General features: G+C 36.1%; 2 protein-coding genes and 1 long non-coding RNA gene across 3 annotated transcripts; 1 reads left to right on the forward strand and 2 right to left on the reverse strand.

Annotated features, from left to right (window-relative positions):
* Nucleotides 1–522: 522 nt before the first annotated feature.
* LOC135844594 (uncharacterized) lies at nt 523–7,877 on the forward strand. Its single transcript, XR_010558575.1, has 3 exons — nt 523–767; nt 865–997; nt 7,473–7,877. It is a non-coding gene; the product is annotated as an uncharacterized LOC135844594 (long non-coding RNA).
* Nucleotides 7,878–8,010: 133 nt separating this feature from the next.
* On the reverse strand, nt 8,011–11,465 carry LOC135844593 (luciferin sulfotransferase-like). Its single transcript, XM_065362825.1, has 6 exons — nt 11,061–11,465; nt 10,817–10,913; nt 9,561–9,717; nt 9,146–9,266; nt 8,475–8,570; nt 8,011–8,389 (listed from the first exon to the last, which is right to left on the reverse strand). Exons 1-6 carry the CDS (start codon nt 11,296–11,298, stop codon nt 8,088–8,090), a joined length of 1,011 nt encoding a protein of 336 aa, XP_065218897.1. The 5' UTR covers nt 11,299–11,465; the 3' UTR covers nt 8,011–8,087.
* Nucleotides 11,466–17,575: 6,110 nt separating this feature from the next.
* LOC135845209 (golgin subfamily A member 6-like protein 1) lies at nt 17,576–18,892 on the reverse strand. The gene has a single exon (XM_065363675.1). It carries the CDS (start codon nt 18,890–18,892, stop codon nt 17,576–17,578), a length of 1,317 nt encoding a protein of 438 aa, XP_065219747.1.
* Nucleotides 18,893–20,125: the final 1,233 nt, after the last annotated feature.

Genomic DNA, 20,125 nt, shown 5'->3' on the forward strand with positions numbered 1-20,125 from the left:
CCGAGTAGAATACGATATCGTGTCGGAATTTCCAAACATTTACGTCGAAGTGATTCCTGTTGATGATTTCAAATCGACCTTTTTTATATTTACCCAAAAATTTACGATCCCAAATTATTTCTACTTCTTGATTGTAATTTTTGCCTTGATTTTCGGGTGCTGGCGAAAAATTGGTATCGGGTGTAACATCGGGTTGGATAAAAATGGGAGAACAATACTGTATGAAAACTAAGTGTAATAAAAACGATACCGTTTGACTAAACATATTGTTTGTAGGTACGAAAATTATGCAATCGAAATAAGCCACATTTTATACAACGATGATAGGTAACGTACCTAATTGAGATAAAATTCTTACTGAAAAATTTTACTCGTGAAAATGATTTCGAGATTTCACACATAATTATGTTTTTGATAAGATTTTTTATCTTTTGACCTGGTTATCTAATTTAGGCTCCTTACATTGAGATAGGAAGGTATACAACTTTGAAATTTTTGATAACATTTTGCATACAATTTTACTACTCTTGTAAGTAGGATCTTTATAAACGTATAAGATTGTTATGAAAATATTTTTGGAGATTCGATTGACAAATTTTTGGTATCAGAGGTTCGATGTGTTTTCGAAATCAAATCTTTCTTTGTACCCAATTTCGCGAATCATCCTCCAAGATCCTATGCAATTGAGAAAACATGACTCAAATCATAATTCTTCATGATTTATTCGGTAAAAAACGATTTTCTTTGCAATGATTTACAGAAACTAGGTAGGTACCTGATTATTAAATAAGATTCGAACAGAAAATGTAAAATCAATCTCTTTCATAATTTTTTCCTCCCATTTCTGGAATATTTTTTCATCAGGAATAAGTAAGTACGCACCATCGCATAGGCAAAAACATGAAAAATTATTCGTGGAATTGACGCAGATTGATGATTCAGTTTAGAGCAGCAGAAGCTCTAATATTATTTGTACCATGTTTACATTTACGCCTAGGTAAATATTCAATTGTTTGTACAGAGCGTCGAATTGACCTGAAAAATGAACTCTTCATATGAAATAACATTTCCTTGTCGAATGCGTTCGCCCTTAATTCACTCAAGCCTGTTTGTTTTCCTCTTTCAAAAATTGAACTTCTGAAAAAAAGAATCATTGCTGATTGTAGGACTAATCGTATATTCAAATAATAATAAACACATCGAGAAATAAACGGAAATATATTCGTTATAAAAGTATAAAAATATCATCAATCAAGAATATCATCGAAGTCGCGTCTATAAACTAAAATCAACGAGGTAGTAAACAGGAGAGCACCCAGATAAGAAGAACAGCCAGGTAAGTATCGCATCGAAGCTGAGATTACTCCCAGTACTGCCAACGCCAACACACCCCTTTAATCTTAGCGGAGAGGCGGAGATCAATAACGTACATCGTAAACATAGGAACTAATGGAACTATCGTCTTCGAATTAATAATGGCCTGAAATACAAAAATTATGTTACATATTGAGCAGACAGCTGCAATGTTCTTGAAATCGACCTGAGGCAAGAGCTTTCGTGAGGGCATCAGCCGGCTGATCTTCCGACTTAACGAATCTCAAAATAATCTTGTTACCCTTGACAAAATCTCTAACTATGTGATAATTGAGTTTAGCTATATGCCTGAGCTTGGGAGCTCCAGTTGTTTTAGCGATAGCGAGAGCAGGCTGACAATCACTATGAATGAGAGCTGGTCCATGTCTATTCTTCGTTAAACGTTCTAATAAATCTACCGTAATGACAGCATCCTTCGAACACATGGATAGAGCGAAATATTCCGCTTCAGCTGAGGAACCCGCTGGTACCGACTGTTTTCTCGTACGCCAAACAACCGGATCACCGTACGCTCGCACAAAATAGCCTGTAATAGAGCAACCTTCTTCTCCAGTCCCTAACGACGCATCGGTGTACGCATCTACAAATACACCTTCTTTCTTAATCACCCCTCTATAAGTTAGCCCTAGCTCTGCCGTTCCTTTCAGATACTGAAGAATTCTCTGAGCACGTTCCCAGTCTTCGGGCTGAGGATTACTTTGATGTTGACATAGCACATTCGTAGCGAACATAATATCTGGTCTAGTACCGTTGGCTAGATGTAATAACGAGCCAGTAATTTCCCTAAACAAAGACTTGCCAGGCGTAGGCTTACCAGGATTCCATTCCGGTGTTTTCTTCTCTGACTTACTTTTCTTTTCACAATTTCGAGTTAAAGCTGGAGTATGAACAGCTGGCAAATTCAACGCGTTAAAGCGTTTCAACACACAATTAATAAAACTAGTTTGAGTCAAAGTCAACGTTTGATATTCTTCCGATCTAGCAATTTCCAAACCAAGAAACTTTTTAGGAGAACCTAACTCTTTTACTTGAAATTCCTCTTTTAAACGTCTAATCGTCTCAACAATCTTATCTTTACAATTACCTGTGATTAGGAAATCGTCTACATTAGTGTTGGCCTGAGAATATTCTCAATGCGCATAATCTGAGAATATTCGCGAATATTCGCGAATATTCTCAAACGCTTGGAGAATATTCTCTCAAAAAAATAAAAATCGGGACTTTTTTCAAAAAATTTGAAGATTTTTCTACAATTTTCCACAATTTACAAGTTTTACAACTACTTTTCTTTATAAATTTCCAATTTTCCTCAATAATTTGAAAGTTACCAAAACCTTTTCCCTATTATCTCTAAACTAGGCAATAATTTTCTAATTTTTTGAAAAGAATCTGCGGAATATGCGCAAGAATATGCGCATATTCTTGCGCATGCGCAAGCAAAAAAAGAATATTCGCGAATTTGCCCAACACTAGTCTACATAAAGTACTAAAATTACCACCAAATGTTTCCTTCGCCAGATATACACACATGGCTCATTTGGATGATTGGTAAACTGCATTTTCTTGGCTGCTTCATCGAACCTACGAAACCAAGTTAACGGACTAATCTTGAGCCCATACAAAGCACATTTTAAAGCACAAACCAGGCCTTCATCAACTTCCATTCCTTCAGGCGGATGCATATATACCGTAGTTTTCAATCTGCCATTAAGAAAGGCAGTAATAACATCTAATTGAATAATCGACCAACCTTCTTTATTTGCAAGCGCAAGAATTACCCTAACTGTGTGTTTACTAGCCACCGGAGAGTACACATCTCCTATATCGTACACTTCTCTATCTTTGAATCCACGTATAACCAAACGTGCCTTATATCGTATTGAAGAATCATTCTCGTTAGTTTTCCTACAAAATACCCATCTAGAATCTAAGATATTCACCCCTTTGGGCGGTACAACTAAATCCCACGCATCATTTCTTTCTAAAGACGCCATTTCATCTTCCATGGCTTTTATCCAATACTCACGATCAGTACGGTCTAAAGCTTCAGCGTAAGTCATTGGATCCTTTTCATCTTCGAGTAAGCATGCACGTAATGCTGTAACACGATCAAAAGCTAAAAACGTATCGTTAGACGAGTCATCAAAAATCACAGTTTCTTCGACGTTCTCAATGTCAAATTCATCAGAGTCATCGTTTTGACCACTAGTACTTGGGACAACATTCAATTCACCAGAAGTCTTGCTGGGTACTTCTACACTTACCTCTTCGTTGGTAGTTTCTCGTTCTACCGTGTCGTGCCAGTTAATATCAGTTTCAGTTTCGTCTGAACTAAAATCGAAAACAACATCTTTACTTTTCAATAAATCTCTATACGTAATATTTTCAATAAACTCAACATCTTTACGTTCTATAATTTTCCTCGAAGGTAACAAAATTCGATAACCACTTCTAGTATTGTTCAAAACTACACCTCTAATACCTCTTTCATCAAATTTCTCATAATCCTCTCTAGTTTTCTTCGGAATGGCCAGACAACCAAACCGGCGTATAAACGATAAATCAGGAGTTTCACCACAAAATACTTCATAAGGTGTCTTAAAACCGTTCGATTTGTGAGGAGTTCGATTGTAGATATAAACAGCCTGAGATATAGCATGGTCCCACAAGGACATTGGGATTCCCGAATCGCTCAGCATCGCTGTTGTCTTTTCGCGCAAAGTCCGATTGATTCTTTCTGCAACACCATTATGAGTTGGGGTATCCGGTTCAGCTACCTCTATCTCAATCTTCTCCTGTTTCAATAACCTTCCCATCTCACCTGAATATTCGGTACCTCCGTCCGTACGTAAGTACCGTACCTTAACATCTTTTCCCAACATTCTACGCATCTCATCTAAGTACTTTCTAAAGCAGTCAGCTGCATCACTTTTATAACACATCACAAATACCATTGCGAACCTCGAGAAATCATCTATAAATGTTATCACATACCTACGTTTACCTGGGAATGATAGAGGTGTTATAGGGCCCATCACGTCAGAATGAACTCGTTGTAAAGCTATCTTACTCCGCTGACGTTTCTTCTTCGAAGGGTTCCTGTGAACCTTAGCTAACGCACAAGGTTGACAATCCATAATATCCTTACCAAAAGTTACATTTTTCAAAATCACCATCTTCGATTTATATAGTTCAAGATAACCTAGCGAAGCGTGCGCCAATCTCGTATGCCATAGAAGACCCAAGTTTTCACGAATCGTCGGAAGCGTTGGACTTGGACCTCCTCCATCAGCATTAGCTAACATAGCCACTTCATTTGGATTACGAACACGCAGATCACTGACCCAGAACGGAGATTGAAACTGAGCTCTAATAATTATGTCACCAGAATTTCCATCTCTGATATAAAAATATAGCGAACTTCCATCAAATGTCGCACCTTGTTGTACCAGCTGCCGTAAACTCAGCAGATTTTCAGAAACTTCTGAAGAATATAAGACATTTGTAAAAGTAATTGGCTTACCTAAAACAGTGTAAGTATGAAACTCACCTAACTCCTCTATACTCAGAACAGACTCCTGTCCTTTCTTAGCGCAATCTATTACCGCTAGTTTACTCAACTTTCTTACCTTGGAGAGAATTCGCCGCTCATTTGTCAAATGATAACTTGCCCCAGAGTCGATTATAAAATTGACTGACAGTACTGCTGTCATGAAACACTTACCCGCCGAGTTAAGGCAGTCGTCAGGATAATAATACTTCGAATTTAATTCGAAATTTCTATCGCCTCGGACCATCATAGATTTTCCACCGCTATCGCCTTTCCCTTGACCGGACCCAGATTTACCAGACTTTTCATCGGATTTACGCTCGGGGCAGTTCTTCGCAATATGATCGGTTACTTTTCTGCAGCAGTAGCAATAAGACCCATTCGTCTTGCAGTCTTTCATCGCATGACCTCTCATGTTACATTTTCGACACCTTCCATAATGGTTGCCTTCGGATGAGTTACGGTTCTGATAGGAATCTCTCGAGTCGTAATTGCGCTGATAGGAACCACGTCGATTGTCTTCACGTTCACGTCTCTCGCCACGTCGATCGTCGAATTGCTCACGTCTATCGCCACGTCGATCTCGATCATCGTATTGTTCACGTCGCTCCCCACGTCGATCGTTGTTTTGTTCACGTCTATCGCCACGTCGATTGTTTCGTAAATTTCTTCCTCTTCCATTCGAGTTCGAAGAATTGGCAGAGGCAAAATGAACCCCTGTTGAAGCCGCCGTTGAGGTTACTGCCTTGAGCTCCTTCTCAGTCGCCTCTTCGTCACATAGCCATTTTTTGATCATCTGGTAGTTGGTTTTACTCGTTAGGTTGGACATCGATATGTCGCTGCGCGCCTTCTTTATTTTATGTAACAGCATACTCTTTTTGAAATCGTCCGTCCACACCATGCCTGCTTCTTTACTTCGTTCGAATAAATCCTCCAATTGCCTGGTAAACTTCGACGGCTCGTCAATAAACGGTTCAAAACGTAAGTTCGTGATTTTCTGAAAGAGAGCTTCTCGTAAGTTCTCCGATATTGGCAGTTTCTCATTATCCAACCATTTTATGATTTCGGCCGGTTCCCTGATGTTTTCGACTAAACGCTGGTGGTGTTCGTCAAGGCGACCTACTATGAGTAAACGAGTAGTCGCTTTCCGAATGGAGTCATCGAATCTTGTATTCGGTCGCGGAACTGAAGCATCCACAATATCATTAAGTCTGCGTACTCTTAATTCGTCAAACAGCATCTGCCGCCAATTTCGGTAGCTACTTTTCTCCGTCAGCTTATAATCGATATTCGGGAACATAGAATTGAAGGTTAGCGGAGCACATCCAATATTTCCCACCGGTGGTGGCATCGGTACTGCGGAGGCACCCGTTGACATGATAGGTTGCCTTAAAGATGCGGATGTGGTGCTACTCGAAACCACATTTGCAGCAGTGGTATGTAAATTCACCAATTTATGAGCTGTCACATAACGACCAGCAGGTTTACTAAACGTTGTCACCGTAAGTCGCGGCATATCAGATGCGCTGGATGTAATTGATACTGATATCGGAACTGCCGAAGTCACCGGAACAGCAGATGTCACCGGAGGTGGTGGTGGTGGCGGCATGAAAAAGTAGTTTGGCAAATTGCCCACTAACGAAATCGGATTCGCATTCGAAATCGGATTAGAAATCTGATTACTTACTGAGCTGCTCACAGGAACACTGATTGTCGATCGCATAAAACTTTCCAGCTCAGCTTTGATACGATCCACTATAGGATTTATTATAGCCTCCATCTTGTCCGAATGAAGTTTACACAAGTACACAATCACTACCGAAATGTTAAAAAACAAGCAACGAATCGAAACCTACGCTTCTGTCTACCATGTAGGACTAATCGTATATTCAAATAATAATAAACACATCGAGAAATAAACGGAAATATATTCGTTATAAAAGTATAAAAATATCATCAATCAAGAATATCATCGAAGTCGCGTCTATAAACTAAAATCAACGAGGTAGTAAACAGGAGAGCACCCAGATAAGAAGAACAGCCAGGTAAGTATCGCATCGAAGCTGAGATTACTCCCAGTACTGCCAACGCCAACACTGATGAATTTGCCCAATAAAAAATTCGTATACAACATCAGCTTATTTGGGGTATAGAAATGAACCTTTAGCGTGGAAGTTTTACTCAAATTCAAGTACATAGGTAGTAGGTACAGAAGTGTAAGTTGGCCAGTGCCAGTAATGTCACAAAAACGTTGAAAATTATTGCAGCTTTTCGAATTGAAACTTTGAAAAAACAATTTTTAATGGGCCACGAATGTACTGCGAAAGTTTCATTCACTTTCATGCAACCGTGTAGGTTTAAATGCTGTGACAAAGATTCTGAACTTCCATTTACCTATTTACTAGATTTTTCAAACTTTTAACTTACTTAGGCCACCTAAAAATAAAACTTATTGTAAATTTTAGCACCATTATTATCTACATTTACCTACCTTTGTTTTTACTAAACAATAATTGCTGTACTTAATCATGAACGTGTTATTTTACAGGGCAAATATCTGTGGTTGGGACAAGTCCGACTGGGCTGCAATCTGCCAGAATGTTGTTGCAAATTCTACAGCCGTTTGTGCCTCCGTGTATGTATTGTTTTTGGGTCGAGTATTAAAACAAAAACAAATATTGACTTGCAGGATACGTGGAAATATCCGCGCTTGTGTCTATGCCAATGGTACTGGCACTGTTAGCACCGGATATGATGGTCAATGCGAATAAATTAACATTATGTGACCACTGAGCGATACCATACCGCTTATGTAGGAATTTTTTTTTAGTTTTTCAAGTTTATTGAATACTGTTTTTCTTGAGCTTTCGAACGATGAAGAAAAATTTTTAAAATGTTTTAAACTGATGGAAAAATAAAATATCAATTGCCTTTTTTTCTGAAATTGCGATTATCTCAAATTTTTTCGGAAATGGTACAGTAGGTATCGCTCAGCGCATCACATATAAGTATTATTTATAGGTACCTATAGGTACCTACATGTAATTTTTCATGCTTTATTGAATAGACGATTAAATTAAAATGTGTGTAGCTGTTCTTATATATAATTTATCAAATTAAAACAATTTTCTTTGCAATGCTTCGTTGTAAATGATTTTAGACATTAAGCAGAAAAGGTAAAGTGAATTCCACTCATAGTTTCTTCCTCCCATTTCTGAAACTTTTCGCGCAATTCAGAATTCAAGTTTTCCTTCCAATCTCCAACAATCCCTCGACGCATAAAATGCCCATCATCTTCGCTGATCAAGTTTAATTTTTTTCTCATTTCCAAGCTTAAGGCATAATTTACTGCTGGATTTTGTTTCATGCTGGAAAACGATAAATGGTCCAGTAACTTTTCCATTTCTCTTTCACTGATGCTCTTGCCAATGAAATTTGCTGTTTTGTGAATTACTGATTTTAAATCGTGAAAAAGAATTAAAAAACGTTGAATTTTTCCTTCATCGGGTAGTTACGCTGTTGTATGAAAATGATGACGTTACTGTACCTACTTTTTGCATTTCCTCGTATTTCAGAAATAAGATTTTTGGATTTTTCTCATGTGCTAGATATCCTTTCAAATGAGCTGGAAATGGTCCGAAATATACTAAAAAAAAAAAGATATTTAGTAGATTTAGTAGGTATAATACGTACTACATTAGACCGGATAAACCACCAAAAAAGAATCAGGCGAATTTTGAACAAATTCAACAGAGACATTCGTTTTGAGTTGAAAGTTACCCCAAAAAAATAGCTCTAGAGACTCCACTGAAGGGGGATTTGGGTCAACAAACATAAGTGAGTATTTTTTATTTAAAAATCGTGGTTTTTTCGCTCGTGTCGCTACACAACCTGTTTTGGGAAAAATCAAATGAATGGTAGATCGGCGTAGAATCTCAAATACAGAGGTACTTTCATTTGAGACTGGGCTATTTTCCCCAAAACAGGTTGTGTAGCGACAGAAATGAAAAAAAACACGATATTTTCGAAAATGCCCACTCTTTGGGGGTCAAAATGTCTTCTCCAGGGGCACTTCAGGAACTAACATTTTTTGTGGGTAACTTCCAACTCGAAATGAAAGTCTCTTGAATTTGGTCAAAATCCGCCCTGTCGTTCGATTATCAAACTTTGTGTAAATAAACCACTCGTACCTATACTCGTATATTGCATAGACTTACTTACCTAATCCTTTTAAAAACAACTCCGCGAATTGAGAAAAAGATCCTTTGTAATCGTGGCCTGTTCTGTAATGATGATAATATGAAATCAACGTATCTCTTGGGTTTCTCAAGACATGAATGACCTAAAATCCGTAGATAGATATTTACTCAATAATTTAGCCGAAATTTCAGCCATAGGTTGAAATTAGCTGATGGAGTTCAACTGTCAACAGTTGGATTTTTGGCTCTAAAAGTTATAACATTACATCGTGTACCTCTACAAGAAATTGAAAATTCACAAAAAATTTTAGGTAAGTAGGTACAGTACAGCTGAAACTTGATTGTTCGTCAATGCTACTATAGCCAATCACAGCATAGCTGACTTATACTCGTATCTGCGATATCAATCTTGTTAAAAATCATGAATTGAAGTTTACTTTGGCGTTGGTTGAAAAATTCTGCAATTTTTCCGGCAATAGGTTAAATGGTAGATGTGTTTTTATGAACCGAGGAGAAGCTAATTTTTCAACATCTTCGACTGAATTTACTGGAACAGGAAATTCTGTATCCGCAAAATCGATTAAAGTGGAAAACCTGCGACACTTACAATATGAAAAATGTAATTTGCATTATTTAGAAAATAAATAATCTCATGAGATCCCGTCTTACACAATCAAATTTAATGGTAGAATGAAAATACTATTACCTTTATATTCATCATAACGTACGTCTGCTCGCAATAGCATATAGCGTGTTGAAAAATATCGAGCAGAGCACTCCAAACGAAAGTTTTTTGTTTTAAAAAAATAAGTTGGCAACGTGAAATCAGTGGAATAATAACCCAGATCATAAATGCATGTGATTGGATTTGGACGAATCTTATCATCAACCAATCATGTGCTACTACTACATATTTCTACTGTTCACTGTGACCATGACTTGACCATTTATATCCAACACGAAACTTTTACAGGGGAAGGGCGAGAGATACTCGATATTTCTGTCCACGCTGCAGATATTGGGCATATATGAACACAAACTTGTAAATTCGATCAATTTTCGTATAAGTACCTACAGTCGGCCCCGCTTATTATGGATCCGCTTAATAAAATCACCCGTTTAATGCAATCAAATGGCTTGGTCCCGATTTTTTGTACCTAATTACACAGAAAATCACTCGTTTAATGTAATCAAACTCCCCGCTTAGCAGAATAATTTTGTGAAAATATTGAGGTATTTTTGGGAAAATGGCTTGTTTTTTCATACTTTGAATCAAAAATTTTGGAATTTTTCACTTATTATTCTCTTATTTTTAAATTTTGATTTCTAACAACTTTCTCTCAAGTGATGATAAAGGGAAAAATGTCTAAACATTTGAAAATTTGAAAAATAGATATGTTATGTACCTAAATCGCGAATTTGGGAGTACCTATCGGAATTTTAATCCATCTTTTTAGTGTGCATGTACATTGTGAAGTTGTAGTAAATTTTTTTATGTGAAAATAGTGTTTTTTCAAAAGTTCGCTTTATAAAATCACCCGCTTGATAAAATCAATTTGCCTAGGACAAATGCGACCATAATAAGCGGGGCCGACTGTACATATATAATAATGCGATTTCACTTCCAAAGCTACCAAAAAAAAATTGATTTTATAGATCGAGCCTAGTATAGGTAGTTTTGAAATGCACTCACTCAAAAAATGGAAATCGTTGATTAATGTGTTTTTGGACAGCTCTGTGGTCTTGCCCATTCGCTAAGCACCAAACCATTTCTTGAGTCCAAGTTGTTCCTGCATGCAACAAACGCATAATTCATTTTATTCTGATGCGTTGGAATTGAAACGCATTCCTATACGTAGAGTAAGTTTATCTTGAAGAAGGAAAGGTGTAATGTAATATTTTTCAAACAATTTAAAATCAAGCTTCTAAAAACTTACCAGCTTTTGGAAAAGTACACACCCAAATATCATCGTCTCGAATTTCCATTTTTCTGATCGCATCAGCAAAATTTTTGATTGTTTGAGAAAAGAAAAAACCTTCGTATTTTACATTATTTTTTCTGAACTGTGAGGTAAAAGTTTCACTCAATATTTTCTCTGATTTGGGATCTAAATCCTTGTAAATGTACGTTCCTTGAGACATGTCTATGAAATGGAATATAAATTCACTGCACATATACGTCAATATGTGACGAACGTCACACAAAAATTTTCAACAGTCTATAGAAAAAAAATTGGTAGAATAACTTGATTAGGTAGTACATAATATATTTTTTATCGCGAAAATTTACGTTTCGGCACACATTGCCTTCATCAGGTGATGCGAAAAGACTGATACAAGTGGATATGAGTGTGCAGAGTATAGCGAGAAATGAGATAAAATTACGTAGTACTGTAATAACAAAAAAACGACTCGAATACGTTTCGGCAATTGTTTTATTAATTCAACTGTACAATTATCATGGCTAGCTCATATAAATATTAGGTGGTATATCTAAACTACGTGCATATCTTATTATCTTATTTTTATTTAAACCTCACGTAGTCACGTATCCCTCTACATATTCCCTGTACTTTTTTAGGCTGTGTCCTCACAGCATTACGTATACTTAACCTATCTATTTTAGTAATTTTATATACATTCTTATAAATTATTGTGGGTTTCAATTGCAGTATCTAATTTTATTCGCGTATTTTTAATGTACATAACATATTTAAATCCTATGATTGTAGTAGCTAGTAGACCCAAGGTTAAGAGGATGTTCCATATAAGTAGTATAATTACTAGAAAATCCCCTTTTCCCCGGTATTCTTCGATTTTTACATCCCCTAGCCTTCTCTCGATCTCTTTGTTAAATTTAATGGGCACACTCTCGTTCCACTTTTTATCTAGTATGTCATTCATTTTCGCAAATTCTATTCTCCCTTCAATAGCCACACTCGCTCCCTCTAATTTTGTCCATTGCACTGGCACTACCATCTTCTCTTCTTCCAATACCTCTTTGTTGCATGGTATCTCTTCACTTATGATCGTCCTTTCTCTCCCTTCAAGTTGTTCTCTCACCTGGTATCCGCACGGAACTTTCAATCGTAAACTGCCTTCATTCGTTCCAATAATAGTCTTATGATTTCTCGTACTCGGATTATATAACTTGATCTCCCCCTTATAGTTTGATAACACATATTCACTTGGTCCTATCTTTGCAACGACTGTCTCTTCCTTCTCAACACATTCAAACTCGCATACTTTGTTCAGTTTTCCTTTCTCAACTTTTTTAAACATGGCTTTGACACACTCCTCATTCCCACTTGTGATTTCGTATCTATTCATATAACAGTAGTCATTGTTTTCACAGTTATCTTTTCTCACCTTAGTTACCTCATTTTCATTTACCTCATGAGCTATGAGAAATTCGTCTACATTTACCTTACATACTTTATTTTCATAGGTAAAAGGAATAGTTTTAAAATTATATAGGTTCCAAATTTGATTATTATTTTTAATTGGGATTTTTATTTGGATGGCTAGGTGGTTTTCCGAGAATTGACATTGTGCTATAGGTAATGAATAGTATTCGAGTATATTATGTGTTTCTATTGCAGTTACTTTATTTAGTTTATTCAATTCTTCATTTAATTTGATCAAATCTTTTTTTAAAGTTTTTCTATTGATAATTTCAGGAGGAATTAGGTTCTTTTTGCAGTGATTTACTGTTTCTTTGAAAAAATTAATGCTAAACTGATTTTCCAGCATACTGTATAGAGACCCTAAAATGCTTATTAAATCAATTATTTCCCTATCAGTCTTGTCCTTTTCTTTCACCATAACATTTTTTAATAATTCCATAACTTCACCTGACTGTTTTGTCCTTTGCTCAGTGGTCATCATAAACTGGTTTATCTGGGTTGTTACATTGAATAGAGCTGCATGTTCTTCTATGACTTGGCTTTTGAGACGATAAAATCCTTTTGTTAAAGTTTTTTCATTGTGGTATATTGGTTTCGTCTGCTTTTCAGTGATTATATTGCAGCACCATGCTAGTGCATCTCCTAAGAACTGCACCCCTCGCTTCCTCCGCTCATGCTGGTGTCCACTCTCATGTCGAAATTGCTGACTGGCTAATTCAGTGTTCAAGTAGTGGTCCATTTCTTTGATAATTTCATCGTTTTTCTTCATTATTTCACACATTCCTAGGTCTGTTTCATTGCCAGTGAGATCCTCGCATGTTCTTTTTCGATATGTTTAAACAGTTATTTTTCTGGGAATTGGGTAGTCTATCTCATAGAGTATTGGAATTGATGATTCATATAGAACAGCATTTTCGAGTTTTTTGAATACTAATCCACTATGTATCTCTGTAGTGATTGCTTGGACTGCTTGTAGGATCCCAGCACACAAAATAATTTTCCCGAACATTATTTTTTTTTACGTTTTTCTTCGTTTGACAATTAATTTCACGACTTTATAACGATTAAATGTTCACAATTTGACTACTATATGAGTTGCTACTCACAGCACTTTGTCACTTTTCGTTTGTCAAATAATTATCACGAATTTATGGCGATTAAAATCACAAATTTATGACGATTAAATTTTCACAATTGATTACTTTTCGAGTTGCTAATCGTAGCTCTCTATCACCATTAATGGTTTATGTATTCGTTTTCCATAGATATTGTAGTACATATTTTCCTACTCTCAGTTTTTGTTATTGTTTTGATTTACGTGTCTTTTTCATAACCATACACATTTCTACCTTCAATTTGTTTACTTTGCTATATTGTTTTGTATTTCGATCATGTACCTTTCCTATCTAATTCTCAGCTAAGGTGCGGCCGTCACCCATGGCATTGAACTTACCTATTCTAATTGAACTGAAATTTTTCAATTCTCAATCTCGGATTTTTACCTCTCCTGTCTATTTGACCTGACTGTCTTTATCTTGACCTAAACTCCTTCATCCTCCTAATGTGTATGATCTCTTCTTTTTCTCCCCCTCTATGAGGAATTTTCACCACATAATTTACGTCACTGAGTTTTTGAATGACTTCATACGGACCTGTGTATTTTGGACTGAATTTTTTTTTGTCTCTAAATGGATTTTCAATCAATACTTTATCACCTTTTTCAAATTCTACGAATTTATGCTTTCTATCGTAATACATTTTATTCTTTTCTTGACTTTCGTAGATTAATTTAGGTATTTCGTTCCTAATTTTTTGTAATTTTTCAATTTCCTTCATTCTTCTGTTTTCTCTTTGAATGTTGTTAATTTTCAGACCATTTTTTAATGGGGTGTTGGGTTCTTGCCCAAACATCACATAATATGGACTAAGTCCATTTAGTTGACTCATAGGCGTTGTATTATACGAATAAGTTACGTATGGTACGTATCTAGCCCAATTATTTTGGTCATCGTTTACGTAGTGGCCAAGTGCTCTACATAGCGTGCCATTGAAACGTTCAACTGACCCTTGTGATTGTGGGCTATATGCTGTGCTGTGCACAAGTTCTATTCCCAACTTTTCGCATACTTCGCTTAAGTCCTTGTTTTTGAAATGTGTTCCCCGGTCTGTTGAAATTTTCTCAGGTAAACCGTATCTTGTGACAATTTCCATCAAAAATGTGATGACATTTTCAGCAGTTGCCCTTGGCACTGGTTTCGCTATTCCAAATTTTGTGCATACGTCTGTACCTACCAAAATATACTCCCTACCTTCACTTTTTGTAACTGGGCCTATAAAGTCAATCATCAAATGTCCCATCACTCTGCATTTTTCAATCTTCACATGTTGCATCAATCCGTTTTTCTTTTTCTCCTCTTTTCTCATCTGACATGATACACACGTTTTTATGTATTTTTCTAGGTTTGTATACATGTTCTTCCAGTAGTACAGATTCTTGATTCGCCCATACGCTTTTTGTATTCCCTGGTGTATACCTCCTAATAGGCTGTTGTGTGCCTCTTGCATAACCTTTTCCTTCACATTCTCTGGGATTACAATTAGTTTTTTCTTTTCTTGTCGGTTAAAAATTCGGTACTTTAGACACCCATCCTCTATTTCATACCTTCGACTCCACCTATCGAACTTTTTTATTTCTTCTTTTGAGTATTTATTTCTATCTGGCTTCTTTTCTAGAGCATTTTTTATTCCTACACAAAATCTGTCATTTTTTTGCTCTTCGATAATATTTTTTACATCTGGGTTTTTCAATACATTCTTTGCTACACTCACACTGTTTACATGTTCTTCAATTTCTACTCTCGATAGGCTGTCTGGTACGCTATTTTTTACACCACTAATGTGTTTGATTTCATAGTCATACTCTGATAGTTTGAGGATCATCCTTGCAAGTCTTTTTGATGGTTCTTGTATTTTTGACGTATGTGTTAGGGCATCATGATCCGTTAGTACCGTAAATTTCTTCCCATACAGATACTCTCGAAAGTGTGTAACTGACTCCGTTAACGCTGTTAATTCCAGGTCGTACGCACAATCCACTCTCTTCTTTTCAGGCATCTTTTTACTAAAATAGGCTATCGGTTTTTTCTGACCACTTTCATTCACCTGACATAACACTGCTCCAATAGCTACTTTTGAAGCATCTATCTCCAAGATAGTTTCTCTGTCCTCATGGTAAATTTCCAACACTGGTTTTGATGTGATAGCCTTTTTTAATGCTTGAAATGCCTCTTCCTGATCAGGCCCCCATTCGACTTTTTCATTCCCTTTTGGATCACCTCTCGTCAAATTTGTCAATGGTAAGGCTATTTTTGAAAAGTTCTTTATAAATTTTCGATAATATGAGCACAATTGGTTGAATCCTCTTACTTGTCTTACCGTTTTTGGCTTTGGGTAGTTTAATACCGCCTCCACATTCTTTTTTAATGGCTCAATCCCTTTACGAGAAATTTTATGACCTAGCATTTCTACTTCTTCCATAAAAAATCGACATTTTGTAGTTTTAAGTTTCATGTTCATTTTCTCTAGTCTTTGTAAAGTTTTTTCAAGGTTCGCATAAGCAGTTTCAAAATCTATACCATAACTACATATATCATCCATGTAAATGATTGTTCCTTCGTATAAAATATCAGCCATTTTGCTGTTCATTTCTTTGCAAAATGCCGCAGGAGAGTTAGCTAGTCCCTGTGGCAAACAAGTGAACTCATATAATTGGTTCTCCACTATAATAGCAGTTATGTGCCAGCTTTCAGGGTCCAATGGTATTTGAAAAAAGCCCTGAAAGCAATCCATGATGTTGAAATATTGGCATCCTCCCAGACACATGAATAAATCATCAGTCCTAGGTACAGAGTTATGATCTTTTATCAATTTTTTGTTCACTTTTTTGTAGTTGCAAATCAGTCTATATTCTCCATTACTTTTCCTTTTCACAAATGCAGGAGTTGCATAATTTGACGTACTTCGTCTCAATACACCTGCTTCTATATATTCGTTGATAATTTTCTTAATGGCCTTTCTTTCTACTGGTGCTAATCTATAGCTTTTTAACACGACTGGTTCGTCATCTTTCAACTTCAATTTGTATGGATCAGCCTTTGCTTTCCTCAACTTGAGAGGATTTGTCGTGAATATATGTTTGTAACGTTTAATTAGCTCTTCAGCTCGTTGTCTTTGTTGTGGTGTTAATTTGTCAGAAATACATATCTCATTTCCCTCATTATCATACACACTCTTGTATACACTAGGTTTCACTTTCTTATTGCTTGTTTCGCTGACTGTTGCTATTTTTTGGTTTTTTCGGATTTTCTTTGCAATGTTTGTATAATTTTTCAAGCAAATTACGTGTGTCTGGTCATTCATTTTATGCGAACTTGAAACCTTGATTCCCGAATTGTTTACAAAGTACTGATGTGGTGTTATTTTCCCTATCTGTTCATCAGTTGTATTTACCAATAGTGCAATTTTTTCATTAGGTGGAATGGTCACGTCATCCCTGCAAACTATGTGCTGATTTTGCACAACACAGACATGTTCGTGATTTATTTGATTTAACCATTTCTCGTCAATATTAAATGTTAATTCTCCGTTTATTGAAATGGTACGAGTTTTAAAATCGATACATGTCCCATATTTTCCCATAAAGTCCACTCCTAAGATAAGATCAGCACATAAATTGGAGATGACTTGAGCGTTGACCTCGAACTCTTTCCCTTCTATTTTAATCTGAATTTTAGTTACTCCCTCTACCTCTAACGTTTCTTCTCCTGCTCCTACTAACCCCAAATTTGATTCCTGTAGACCTGCATTTTTATTTACCAGAGATGATTTGATCAAAGTGTGATTACTCCCAGTATCAAGAATTCCTTCGATAGCTTTATTGTTTATTTTTATACGTACTGGTAGTTTTAAGTTTGAAATTTTTACAAGAAAGATTTGCTCTGGTTTTTCTACACTTTTGGGGTCGGGGAGCCGAGACTCCCCCTCACCTAGTTTTTTGGTTTATACCAACACTTGTCAGTTTCATGCCCTGGTTTTTTACAATTATCACAATACCTATTATCATTTCTTTTTTCGTTAATAGGGGTTTTATTTTTGTCATTATACCAACAGTCGTTGGTGTGGTGACCATTTCTTCTACAGATCTTGCAATATTTATTATTCCTTTGGTAATTACGGTTATCTTGTCTTCCACCTGAGTAATTTCCTTTATCATTCTTATTACACCTACATTCACACACTTTCTTTTCATGAACAGCCAATCCTAGCTCTTTGATTAGTTCTTCGTCTTCCTTTGCTGCTTTCATTTTCTTAATTTCAGCCTCAAGGAGCTTCACTTTTTCTGACAAATCATCCTTTTTCTTGCTAATTATTTTACTCTCATATTCGTATCGTCGTATGTTCTCTTCCAATTTCTCTATTGACGTATTATCAAACATACCTATCTTCTCAATTATTTCTTTCTTCAGTCCTCTCAATACGATTCTACAGATTGCACTGTCCTCCATTTTCAACTCTTTACCTTCACTTGCTATCTCCGTTAAGAATTTCATGGCTTCTTCATTCTCTCCTTGTTCTCTCGAAAATAACTGGTCTTCCCTGATTAATTTTGATACTTTAAATCTGTTCTCCATTTTCGTCTTGATAGCCTCAAATTCTGTTTCTTTTTCACACTCTGTAATATAGTACTGAAAGGCATATCCTTCTAGGTATAACGGAAATCTCAATACCATTTCTGCATCTAACCATTTTCTTACTTTGCTCACAATTTCAAATTTTTTCATAAACCCATCAAATTCTCCACTTTTTCCTGAGAACTTTGCAATCTCAATTTTCGTTTCACCCATTTTGTCGTCACTTTCTTCACTTTCTTGATTTTCTCTTTTCAGTTTTTCCTCCTCTTCTTTTCGTTTCTTTTCAGCTTCTTGTTCAATTTTTTTCTGCTCTGCTATTCTTTTCTGTTCTTCAATTATTTTTCTCTCTTCCCCTTCTTTTTTTTTCTTTTCCTCTTCACTCTTTTTAAACTCCTCTTTACCTCTTTCTAACCTCCTCAATTTTATCTCGTCAAGCCCTTCCAATGCTAGTGGCTTATGTTCTACACTATACTTATTTTGTAGTTTTAGTGCTAATTCTAAATTTACTTCTAACCGCACTAACGATACCAATTTCTTCCTGAGGGTTTCTAATAAATCATCATCGGATACTTCTTCTTCTGGGAAATTTTGGTTGATTAACTGCGAGATAGTTTCTTTTGGTAGGTCGTAAATCCAGGACACTCTGACGAATTTGGTTTGAATTTCATCCATTAATCTTCGGAGAATTTTTCTGGCTTTTTATTGGTTTGGCTTTTCATTGGATAGGTTTTCTTTGGACACTCTGACGGATTTGGTTTGAATTTCACCCATTAATCTTCGGAAAATTTTTCTGGCTTCTTTTTCGGTTTCGCTTTTCATTGGATAGGTTGTCTTTGGTCAATTGCTGTTTAAATTCTCGACATGTTGCTTTGGTTTTGAACTCGTTACTGGCTGTCGCGAATGCAGGTCACAATTATACACTTTCGATTTCGTACAGTTATTATTATTTTTTTTTTTCGCTTAATCGCGCATTTTTAACATGTTTAGGTACTATGCCAACGATAATTACGTGTAACTTTTTCTTTACTACGCGAAATTTAAACGTACATATCTACAAACGCGAATACTTGATTTTCTTTCAAGCCCGTAGCTAGGCGCCACATATGTAATAACAAAAAAACGACTCGAATACGTTTCGGCAATTGTTTTATTAATTCAACTGTACAATTATCATGGCTAGCTCATATAAATATTAGGTGGTATATCTAAACTACGTGCATATCTTATTATCTTATTTTTATTTAAACCTCACGTAGTCACGTATCCCTCTACAGTACATAGGTACCTATTTGTAGTGAACAAGAGCCTTGTAGGAATCATAGCCTGAACTATCAGTTTTCTTATTATAGAATACGACTAGAATAGAATATAATAGAATATATTTCCGATCTTTTTTCATTTACAAATAATTAGAAGGGAATAGCCTCTCTGTACCAAAAGGTGAGCGAGAAGACTTTACAAACAAAACCGTTGAGCACGCCAGTATACATACTTTTGTTTTCGTTCGGAATTTTTTATTGTAAATTTTATACTTTTATTGTGAATTTAATACTTTTTCGAAAGAAAAAAACTTCGTTTTTCTAAAATTGAAGCCATTTATGCAGAAAAAATTTCAATCTACATTGCGTTCACGCCCCCTGTGCTATTACGTCACACAGCGATATTGGTCACTTCCAAAGTCACAAGTTCAAAACTAATATTTTAGGCGTGTTCCTGAGGTCGAAAGCTATACGGATCCAGCCTCAGTCCCTCCTGGCCTGAGGTGAACTTTTGGCTGAACCAGCCCGGCAGTTAAAGTGTTTTAGGTAGTAAGTATACCTACTTTACCTAACCCACCTTGATGCAGAATTGGTTATTTCAAGAGAGGCTTGACATTTCTCTAGAGCTTTGGGTATTTAATTCGAT

This window comes from Planococcus citri, chromosome 4 (genome assembly GCF_950023065.1).
Source record: "Planococcus citri chromosome 4, ihPlaCitr1.1, whole genome shotgun sequence".
Lineage (NCBI taxonomy): Eukaryota > Metazoa > Arthropoda > Insecta > Hemiptera > Pseudococcidae > Planococcus > Planococcus citri.